Raw genomic sequence first — 12,196 nt, forward strand, 5'->3', positions numbered from 1 at the left:
TCCAGACAAAATACATTTAGTGAGAAGAGTGGCGTTTTACATTTTTGCAGATTTCTTTAGTTGAAGTCAGTAGGTTTTTCCCTACTTAATTCTGTATATTGAGTTTGTAGTGAGATGTTTGAGTTGAAGTATATGAAGGAAATCTGGCTTCCCATAAATATGCAGTTGGAAAAGGAGGAGTATTTTAGACTTTTCAGGTAATTGTGGATATTATTCTTTAATACTACATCAAAACTTGCCAAAATGTAGTTTATTAAAGTTTAATTGCAGTGTGGAATCTGAAACCATATCAGTGAACTTGTGTACTCTGTTACATTAAAATCCATTGCACTTTAGATGGCGCTTTTACTTGTAAATGATTTAGTTATAGCATGCATTGGTCATTGGGAAAATACTGGTTCATCAAGTCACATAGATATTTCAAACGTTGACGTATTTTATTATGTAATATTTTTAAAAGATCACATTGATCACTGATTCCATCAGAAAAGCTGTTAAGAATTGGGAAGCTGTCAAGCTTGCCAGTGGATACAGATTTTCTAAAATTCAAATTTTCATTTGAAAGTTTGAACTTTATCATTGGCAACAAATATTGTCAGTTATTTTCCTTGAAATGACAAGCTCACTTTATTCCTGTTTGGAAAAAGAAAAATGACCAAATAGCCAAGTCCAGATAATTATAGTTTGTCATTTTTTTAAATAAAAATGGTATTCCATGAAAAAAATGTCTAGTATAACTCCAAACTTAGTCACACAAGTGCTTTTCCTTGAAACAACATTTATACTTTTGAATATACTACAAATATTTAATAAGCACAGCCTGCCCTCCATATTCGTGGGTTGCACATCCATGGATTCAACCAACCACAGATCAAAAATATTCAAGAGGCCAGGTGCAGTGTCTCATACTTGTAACCCCAACACTTTGTGAGGCCAAGGCGGAAGGATCACTTGAGTCCGGGAGTTTGAGACCAGCCTGGGCAACATGGCAAGACCTCATCTCTTTAGGCAGGGCAGGGAGGAGGGAAGAAAGAAAAATATTCAGGGGGACAAAAATGGATGGTTATGTCTGTATGGAACACATACAGACTTTTTTCTTGTCATTATTCCTTAAGCAATACAATATAACAACTATTTACATAGCATTTATGTTGTATTAGGTATTATAACTAATCTAGAGATAATATAAAATATATGGGAGGATGTTCATAGGCCATATGCAAATACTACATCATTTTATATAAGGGACTTAAGCATCTGTGGATTTTGGAATCCTTAGGGAGTCCTGAAACCAATGTCTGATGGATACTGGGGGACAACTATGTACTTCCTATGTACATAGTACATAGACAATTATGTACTTCCTATGTCATGACATTGAATATTAAAAATATATATACTTAAGATTTTGAGGTTTAATAAAATTTATGAATTTTACTGCTTCATCAAGGATATTCTTAAGGGAATTTGGCATTTTTAAGAATTTCAATTGCATGGCAGTGAAGAATCTAAGGACTAGTATACTTTGGTGCACTAGTTTTGGTACACTACCTTGATTTATTCTAAAGCACTAGCATTTTTACTTTCCATTGCTTTTACACCGTCAGTGCAAATGACAGCATGGTGAGAAAGGCAAATGATGTCCTGTTACCACCATGAAAATAGTTTTTAACTCACAGACTCCTGAAATAGTTTCAGGTATCCCCAGGAGTCTGTAGACCAGACTTTGAGAACCACTGCCCTACATGATTATCCAAAACAATATGTCCCTTGAGTTCTGAATGGTAGGAGAGGGGAGGGGAAGGCAGAAAAATTGTCAAACTAGGCTGTTTTTTCTCTAGTTCTGAAAGAGAGTAATAGGGAAGGAGGAGGTTATATTGAGTTTCACAGAATAGATTGGGCACCTGAGGGTTTATCTCACTCATTTAGTTGCAGTCTTCCTTGTGACAATTAGAATTATGTCTACTTGGCCTTAATGGGTCATATATTCCACAGAATTCTGTACAAAATTTAAATATAATATTGTCAAATGTCTTTTTTTTTTTTTTTTTGAGACAGGGTCTTGCTCTGTTACCCAGGCTGGAGTGCAGTGGCATGATCACAGCTCACTACAGCTTTGAACTCTTGGGCTCAAGCAATCCTCACGCCTCAGCCTCCTGAGTGGCTGGGACCACAGGTGTGCACCACTATGCCCAGCTTTTTTGTAGAGATGGGGTCTTGCTATGTTGCTGGGGCTGGTCTCGAACACCAGACCTCAATCATTCTTCCCGCCTCGGCCTCCCAAAGCGCTAGGATTACAGGCATGAGCCACCACACCCAGCCAAAAGTCTTTTCTAAACAGAAAACTACTGACTTATTGTGAAAACCCAGTCACCCATTCTCAGAACGATTGTAACTTTTATTTTGAATTTAGATCTTTTGTAGAAACCAGAATATATAAGGTGGGATAAAAGGTATTAGGGTTTCAAGTCTGGGGAAAAGGCACACGGTTTCCAGTTTCAAGGTTTTTTTCCGTATCCTACCATAACACAGCCCACAGCTTTTTGTTGTTGTTGTTGTTCTGACTTCTCGTCTATAGACTAAAGATAGATATTAGTGACATAATCTTTAATAATAAGTAACAGCTCATTGTCTTGAATAAGGTATGTTTACCTTGACTTAATATAGTTTGTATTTCTAAACACATTTATAAATTGAATCATATTTGAAATGTATTAGGAAGATTTGTTCTTTGTTGTTTATGTTTTTTTAAAGCAAACAATTGCCCATTAACTTCTATTTTTAAAATTGGTAATGTGCCTTGGTTGTTTAAAGCAAGATATATCTATTTAGTCTAGCTTCCTAGAATTTGTTTCAACTTTAAACCTTTCTTTAAACTTTTAACCCTTTCCTTCATTCCTATTCAATCTTCTGCAAAACGCTCAACCTTTATTGCACAATTGCTGTATTGAACCCATTGTCTAAAACTAAACTTTCTCCTCGTAAAGTAATGTTGATTTTTCACAGTGAGATGACTTTTCATACGTGTTACTAGCCTACTATCTCCTACTTCTGTTCACTTTGGACTACTGCAGTGGTGACCTAGTTAGTGGTCTCTGCCTGACTAGTCACTTCTGTATTTAATTCATCCAAAAGACTGTTGCAAAATTTATTTTCTTTGCATGTTCCTACCCCATTCAAGAATATTCATTATGAGGCCGGGTGCGGTGGCTCACGCCTGTAATCCCAGCACTTTGGGAGGCCGAGGTGCGTGGATCACTTGAGGTCAGGAGTTTGAGACCAGCCTGGCCAACATGATGAAACCCTGTCTCTACTAAAAATACAAAAATTATCCGGGCATGGCGGTGGGCGCCTGTAATCCCAGCTTCTCGGGAGGCTGAGGCAGGAGAATTGCTTGAGCTGGGAAGTGGAAGTTACAGTGAGCTGAGATTGTGATGCTGCACTCCAGCCTAGGCAAAAGAATAAGACTCCTATCTCAAACAAACAAAAAAAAATTATGGCTTTCTACAGTTGCTACATGAAATTTAATTAAACACTACTCTCCTTTAGGCAAGCTTTTATGATTATTCAAAATGTTATTTCGCTTTACCCATTCCAACTTATCTCCCTCCCCTCCCCAACATACCCGTCCTTGTACCATTCTGGCCACTCTCTACAGCACCCGCTGAATTTGTTTGTTGTTGCTTCCATCCTTTGTTCTTTTCTCTTCGAGGCAACATGGTATAGTGGAAAGAACATGGACTTTGGTACCAAACACATCTTAACACTTAATATCTGTGATTTTAGGCAATTTACTTCACTTACCTGAGCCTTAGTTTCTTCATCTTTAAAATTGAGAACATACTATTAACTTTTAGGATTATTGTATTGTGTTTTTTGTTTGTTCGTTTCTGGTTTTTAGCTATTAACTCTCCCCACTTTAGCTCCTTAAGGGAAGTGACTGTTTTATAAACAATATTAATAGCAACAGAAACAACTTATATTGATTGATCGGTTATGGGCCAGGCACTATATATCTGAAAAGTATTGCTAAATATATCCCAGAAAACTGGGGGGACCTAAGAATTTGGGATCAATTCTTATGTTTAACCCTGATTTCTTCATTATTATATGTGTCATACAGTTTAAAGCTGATGGAACAGGATACTTGCAATCTTGAAGAGGAAGAGCGAAAAGCAAGTACCAAAATCAAAGAAATAAATGTTCAAAAAGCAAAACTTGTTACCGAATTAACAAACCTAATAAAGGTAAGGTATTGTTTTAATTTTAGTCATTTTTTAAAGGAAATATCGGGCAGATAAGATAGTAAAATCTTTAGAGGGAGGGAAGGTTTTGATTAAGGTTTTTGACATTTTAGTTATATAAGCAAGAGATCTTTATCATCAGTTTCAGCTTGCTTAGTTGCTTGACATTTTCTTTAGAGGTAATAAATAGGATAAAAGCACTCATTAAGCTAAATGTGTTTATTCCAGATGACTCTCTTAAAAACAAAGGAAAACACTTTCTAAAAAATTGTTACAAGAACTGTTTGAGAGAGATGTCAGGCACAATAGGAAAATTATTTTTTCATGGTTTATAATTTTGTTTTAAAAAACTATACATTTTTTAGTTCTAAAAGATAGGTAACATAAAAATTAACTCTTAGGGGTTTTTGTTCCTAGATTTGTACTTCTTTGCATATACAAAAAGTAGATTTAATTCTCCAAAATACTACAGTGATCTCTGAGAAGAACAAATTAGAATCAGATTATATGGCCGCATCTTCACAACTCCGTCTTACAGAGGTAAAATTTTTGCCTTTACTTTTTATTTTGAGGTTCTAACCTCAGACTGGTTTGAAAATATATATCATGTGTCATCACTAGCAATATATAGTTTGTTGTTTTATGCTATTTAACTTACAAATTTAATGCATCATGTTGATGAGGAAGCAATACTTAAAATACTTAAGACTGGTTGAGTAACTTCAGCAGTTTAATCTTTTGTTAATATCTGACTGTGAAATGATAAACACAGAAATACTGGGTGGAGGGGAGAGCATGTGATATACCATATTAACTTAAAACCTGAAGGAGAGCTGGCAATAAGATGGTAGTGGCAGTGGCATAGTTTTTGAATCTCCAAAATGTCTTCCCAAAAACAGAAGAGAAGCTAGAATAATGTAACAACAAACCTGTGGACAACACGTAAAACAAAACTAAGTTTCAAGGTATCCATGTGGGGGTACTGCAGTACTATTCTGACGCTAACCATCCTGAGTCACTATCAAACTGTATACCATAGGGGCTCGGTTCCCAAAAAGACCACCCTTACTTCAGACACCGTCTTCAAGTTTAGGGGTCTCCAGGTCACTTGTATTTCTGACCAACTAGCTGCAAATTCAAGAGTTCCTATGACCCCCACTCAGGTTCAATAATTTGATAAAACAACTCAGAATTCGAGAAAGCACTATTCTTAACGATTATGATTTTATTATAAAAGATACAATCAGGACTAGCAAAATTAAGAGACACAGGGCAACCAACATCTTGGAGGTTCCTAAACTCAAAAGTTTCTTTACTCTTTTCTTGTGCAATTAGGGTACATCACCCTCCTCACACATCTCCTGGTTCACCAACCAGTGGGCCCTACCAAGCTTCAGTACTCGGGTTTCTTATTGGGGTTTCATTATATAGACATGGTTGTTGATTGAATCATTGGCCGTGTGGTTGAGCTTGATCATCAGCCCTCTTCCCTGGAGTTTGGGAAGTTGGGCTGAAATCATGTGGCTCAAAGACATGTATATTGCTCAAATCATACAGTTGATCTTTGTGGCATTTTCTATCCCCATCCTGAGTCATATTCTTAGCATTAACTCAGGAGTGATCTAAGGGGCTCACGAGTAATACAGACTCTCCTATTGCTCAATTCCAAGAACTTTAGAGGAACCAGCAACAAAGCCCAGTCAAATTCTTTATTATACAACACCTGTGAACTCCAGAATACAAGTGGGTAAAATAAATCAGCAGCAGCATCAAGACTAGCATGGTATCAGCAAGGGAGGGCTCAGAGAATCCAGATATCAGACTGCCAGCATCCTGATAATCTCTAAAGGTCTCATTAGTTGTAGAACACTTAGAGATCAATTTGAGAGCAGCTAAAACTGAGAGGCAACTTTATAGACTTCAGAAATGTTGGATAGTGGTGGGGTGATCTAGCCCTGTGAACTCTCAAACTAACTGAAACTCCTTTGCAGAACAAAACTTCTTACTGAAGAGAACTAGAGCTACATGATAAAGGAGATCATAAAATATATATTCTATAGTTATAAGTCTGACAATGTAACTAAAGCACATTTCTCTGAAAATGCAAGAAGGGAGATAATGCAAGTAAAATAGAATATATTTACTGATTGTCCTATAGGTATTTTCAGGAAATAAAAAGTTATTTCTTCATATTAGATGTTTTGGGAGAGGAAAATAAGAGAGAGATTCAAAATTATTTATAGTAGGGAGCCAATAGATAGTATCCCCCAAAACTATTAAGGACATAAGGATATTATATAAGATATTTGCGTAATAATAAACTTCAGAATAAAAATAAAAGCCTTCCTAAATACCAAAAAGATACACAAAGACAAGAGACTGGCAGGGCAAGAAAATCACATAACTAAAGACTAGATATTTTATTTACAGATATAAGAGACATAAAAACAAATATGACATAAAACAGTGGCAGAGCTAAGGTCAAACATCAGTCATATTATTAAATGCAAATGGATATAATTCACCTATTAAAATATTTTTTGGAAGTAAATTCCAACACTGTGCAGAATGTGAGAGGTACATCTAAAAGAAAGAGATTGAGAAAGCTTTAAAATAAAAGGATGGATGGGTGCAAGGGATCTTTTTGGTGATGGAAATGTAAAATTGGACTGTGGTGATGTTTACATAGCTCTGTAAATTTGCTAACAGTCATTGAATTGTACACTTCAAATGAGCGAATTTTATGGTATGTAAGTTATACCTCATGAAAACTTACGTAAATGGATGAGCAAAGGTGTACCAGGCAAATGGAAATACAAATTTTAAAAAGCTTAAATATCTCAATATGCTGCTATGCAGTGATATATATATTCTTAGGTCAAAAAAGAAAGGAGAGAAAACTTTATAGTATGTTACTATCAAAGAAAGGATCAGGGAAAGTGATTACTTTGCCTTTATGTTGGCTTATTTAAAAATTACAATGATAAACCAGAATCTTTTTTTTTTTTAATTTTTTTTTTTTTAGCTGGGGGTAGGAAAAGACAAGGTTAAAAGCTACACTCATCTAAATAAATCTTATATTTTTTCCACTTTGGAACCATCTGCCAGCAAAACTAAATGAAATTTTCCAAAAAGACAAGCTTAGTAAAAGCACAGTGAAACAAATGCATCTAACTTTGTTTTGAGTTAGCAACATAGCCTAACAGAGAAAAATTATTCCAAATGACCATAAAACACTGTAATGATTCTAAGGGCAAAAAAAAATTGCAAAAAAAATCATGTACTGTTTTCAGTAATCATAATGTTAATATTTGTAATGTTATTCTGAAAATATTATAGAGTAAAGCAAACAAGTAGTTACGTTAATGTAATTACAGTTTTTCAGCATAAGAGAAAAGGGATTCAGATATAAAAGAAGATACATAATAAAACCTTAAAGCTTTTAATTTGAATGTAAATATCGGAATGAACTCACAATGTATTTTCTCAAAAAAAACAAACATTTCCTAGGTTTGTCTACTAAAAAGACCTAGATTATGACTTCTAAATACTATTTTCCACTAAAGTGGCCCACTGGAGAAATGGCTGATTTCAGGTCCAGGAGAAGAAATGTTTATATAAGATTAGCCATGATCATCTTTTCATAACAAAAGTCAAAGAAATTATCAGAGATGACTTGGTTATCAACAGGACCCAGGAGCCTACATGAAGAATCGTTTACCTGCCATACATGAAGAGATAATAGATAGAAACGTATCAAAAATGTCTAAATGCACAAGTTTATAATGATGCTAAAATAAAATAATATTGTTCACTTTGGAGGATACTGGGGAACTGGCTCGTGACTTTGAAAAATGGTTAGAGAATTTTGCACTTATCCTGAAAATATGTCTAAATGCACAAGTTTATAATGATGCTGAAATAAAATAATATTGGTAGCTTTGGAGGATACTGGGGAACTGGCTTGTGACTTTGAAAAATGGTTAAATAGAGAATTTTGCATTTATCCTGAAAATAACAAATACATGATGAAGAGAAGTTTATCTTTAAAGAAGTAATTTATAAACAATAAAGGAATTAGGCTGTTACTACTTTGCAGCTGCTAATGAATCGGATTACATTAGTTTCCAGCATCACAAAAAGATAGCCAGATATTTACATGTACCCTAATGAAAGGACACACCACCACTGTGGAATAGGGTATCTCTTCTCACACTGCTAAAAAGAACTACCTGAGACTGGGTAGTTCATGAAGAGGTTTAGTTGACTCCATTCCACAGGCTGTATAGGAAGCGTGGCTGGGAGACCTCAGGAAACTTAACAATTATGGTGTAAGGTGAAGGGGAAGCAAGCATGTCTTACCATGGCAGAGTAGGAGAGAGGATGAGGGGGAAATGCTACACGCTTTTAAACAACCGGATCTTGTGAGAACTCACTATCACAAGAACTACAAGGGGAATCCGCCCCCATTATCCAATCACCTCCCACCAAGATCCTCCCTCAACATTGGGAATTACAATTCAACATTTGATTTGGCCGGGGACACAGAACTAACCATATCATTCTGCCCCTGGCCCTTCCGAAATCTTGTGTCCTTTTCATATTTCAGAACACAATCATGCCCTCCCAGCAGTCCCCCAAAGTCTTAACTCATTCTAGCATTAACTCAAAAATCCAAGTACAAGTTGAATCTGAGACAAGGCAAGCCCTTTCCACCTATGAACCTGTAAAATCAAAAACAAGCTAGTTACTTCCAAGATATAATGGGGGCGCAGGCATTGGGTAAATACCCCCTTTCAAAAAGGGAGAAATCAGCCAAAACGAAGGAACTACAGGCCCCACACATGTCTGCAACCCTGCAGGGCAAACATTTAAGTCTTAATGCCCCCAAAAAGTCTTTGACTGCATGTCTCACATCAAGGCCACACTGATGCAAGGAGTGGGCTCCCAAGGCTTTGGGCAGCTCCACCCCTGTGGCTCGGCAGGGTTCAGCCCCCACAGCTGCTTTCATGGGCTGACATTGAATGCCTGCAGCTTTTCTTGGCACACGGTGCAAGCTGTCAGTGGATCTACCATTCTGGGGTCTGGAGGATGGTGGCCCTCTTCTCACAGCTCCACTAGGCAGTGCCCCAGTGGGGACTCTGTGTAGGGCCTGCAACCCCACATTTCCCTTCCATACTGCCCTAGTAGAGGTTCTCCATGAGGGCTTAGCCCCTGCAGCAGACTTCTGCCTGGACATCCAGGCATTTCCATACATCCTTTGAAACCTAAGCAGAGTCTCCCCCAAACCTCAACTCTTGCCTTCTGCACACCCACAGGACCAGCACCTTGTGGAAACTGCCAAGGCTTGGGACTTGCACCCCCTGAAGTAATGGCCTGAGCTATATCTTGGCCCCGTTTAGCCACACCTGGAGTGGCTAGGATGTAGGGCACCATGCCCTAAGGCTGCACAGAGCGGCAGGGCCCTGGACCTGGCCCAAGAAACAAGTTTTCCCTCCTAGATCGCCAGGCCTGTGATGGGAGGGGCTGCTTCTGACATGCCCTGGAGGCATTTTCCCCATTGTCTTGGCTGTTAACATTTGGCTCTTCTTTACTTCTGCAAGTTTCTGCAGCCTTGAATTCCTTCTCTGGGAAATGGGTTTTTCTTTTCTACTGCATGGTTGGGCTGCAAGTTTTCCAAACTTTCATGCTCTGCTTTCCTTTTAAAGTTCTAGTTTCAGGTCACTTTTGTTTATGCAAATGAGCATAGGCTGTTAGAAGCAGCCAGGCCCCATCTTGAATGCTTTGCTGCTTAGAAATTTCTTCCACCGGATGCCCTAAATCGTCTCTCTCAAGTTCAGAATTCCAGAGATCTCTTGAGCAGAGGCACAGTGCTGCCAGTCTCTGCTAAAACATAGCAAGAGTGACCTTTACTCGAGTTTCCAATAAGTTCCTCATCTCCATCTGAGACCACCTTAATCTGGACTTCACTGTCCATATCCTTGTCAGCATTTTGGTCACAACTGCTCAACAAGTCTCGAAGTTCCAAACTTTCCCTCATCTTCCTGTCTTCTTCTGAGCCCTCCAAACTGTTCCAACCTCTGCTTATTACCCAGTTCCAAAGTTGTTTCCACATTTTCAGGTATCTTTATAGCAATGCCCCCACTTCTCTTGTATCAATTTTCTGTATTAGTACATTCTCACACTTCTATAAAGAACTACCTGAGACTGGGTAATTTATAAAGAAAGGGTTTAATTGAATCACAGTTCTTCAGGCTGTACAAGGTGCATGGCTGGGAGGCCTCAGGAAACTTAAAATCATAGGGAAGGTGAAGAGGAATCAGGCACGTCTTACCATGGCGGTGAGAGAGAAGGGGGAAGTGCTGCACACTTTTAAACGACCAGATCTTGTGAGAACTCAGTATCATGAGATCAGCAAGGAGGAAATCCACTCTCCTGAGCCAATCACCTCCCACTAGATTTCTCCCCCAACATTGGGGATTACGGTTCAACATGAAATTTGGGTTGGGACACAGAGCCAAACCATATCAAATAGTCTTATTAAAAAAAATCAAATTGCAGTCTAAGTCGCTAAAACAGGGTTTCTCACCTCAGCATTATTGACATTTTAGAGTGGATAAATTTTTTTGTGCTTTTTAGAATGTTTAGCAGTATTCCTAGCCTCTGCCTGTTAGATGTCAGTAGTACACACACACATACTTCACCCCAGTTGTTACAATCAAAAATGTCTCCAGACATTTGCCCCCTGGGGAGCAAAAGTACCCCCAGTTGAGAACCACTGGTCTAAAACTACCAGGTTACAATAAATTCAGGACAGGAAGAAATATATTAAATAACACTGAGGAATACAGTCAGCAAAACCTAGAATATAAGGAACTCTGTAGGATAAATAATTTACTTCAGCACTGTCCAGTAGAAATACAGTGTAAGCTCTACATGTAACTTTCTTTTTTTTTTTTTTTCGAGACAGAGTCTTCACTCTGTCACCCAGGCTGGAGTGCAGTCTCAGCTCACTGCAACCTCCGCCTTCTGGGTTCAAGCGATTTTCCTGCCTCAGCCTCCCAAGTAGCTGGGACTAGCAGGCATACCACCATGCCCTGCTAATTTTTTTGTATTTTTGGTAGAGATGGGGTTTCACTTTGTTGGCCAGGCTGGTCTCAAACTCCTGACCTCAGGTTATCCACCCACCTCAGCCTCCCAAAGGCTAGGTTTATAGATGTGAGCCACCACACCCAGCCTACATGTAACTTTGTAGTAGCCAGATTTTAAAAAGCAAAAAGTAATGGGTTAAATGAATTACAATAATATATTTTACCCAGTATATCCAAAATATTGTCATTTCAACTTATAAGCAATATTGAAAATTTACTAATAAGCTATTTTGTATCTCATAGTCTTCAAAATACTTTATACTTAAAACACATCTCAAGTCAGATAGTAAATTTTCATCAGAAATACTTGATCTGTATTTTGATTTTCTGAAACTGATAGTTGAAAAAGTTAGGTTCACATACCCAAGCTGTTCCATTTTCCAGTAGCTAGGAACAAGTATCAGTTTTTAATTTTAAATTTAAATTCAAATTTAAAATTCAGTTTCTTAGTCGCTTTAGCCACATTTTAGTGCTTTATAGCCACATGTGACTGGTTTCTACTTTATTAGACAGTACAGTTTCTAAAATACTTTCAAGGAAAAGTGGAAGAGGAAACCTAAAAGTTTAAAAGGACTTAAGAAATGTATTAACCAAATATAATGTGTACACCTTATTTTGATTCTGATTTAAACAAATCAACTACTTTTAAAAGGTAGAAAAAAACAGGGAGATTTGAATACTGACTCAGTACTTGATAATAGAATTTATTGATAATATTTTTAGGTTTGATAGTGGTATTATGTTTATGGGTTTTTTTTTAAAGTCTTTATCTTTTAAAGATACATTGCCACAATATTTATG

General features: G+C 37.4%; 1 protein-coding gene across 4 annotated transcripts in view; it reads left to right on the top strand.

The window, feature by feature from the left end:
- Nucleotides 1-12,196, top strand: part of SMC5 (structural maintenance of chromosomes 5) — a 96,828-nt gene that overhangs the window by 61,299 nt on the left and 23,333 nt on the right. For all 4 annotated transcript variants that reach the window (XM_003806365.7, XM_008952927.6, XM_034967602.4 and 1 more), the window contains 2 exons: nucleotides 4,124-4,247; nucleotides 4,662-4,784. In XM_003806365.7, the coding sequence (XP_003806413.2) occupies nucleotides 4,124-4,247; nucleotides 4,662-4,784 (247 nt within the window). The remainder of the gene's footprint in view (nucleotides 1-4,123; nucleotides 4,248-4,661; nucleotides 4,785-12,196) is intronic.

The sequence above is a fragment of the Pan paniscus genome, chromosome 11 (genome assembly GCF_029289425.2).
Source record: "Pan paniscus chromosome 11, NHGRI_mPanPan1-v2.0_pri, whole genome shotgun sequence".
Lineage (NCBI taxonomy): Eukaryota > Metazoa > Chordata > Mammalia > Primates > Hominidae > Pan > Pan paniscus.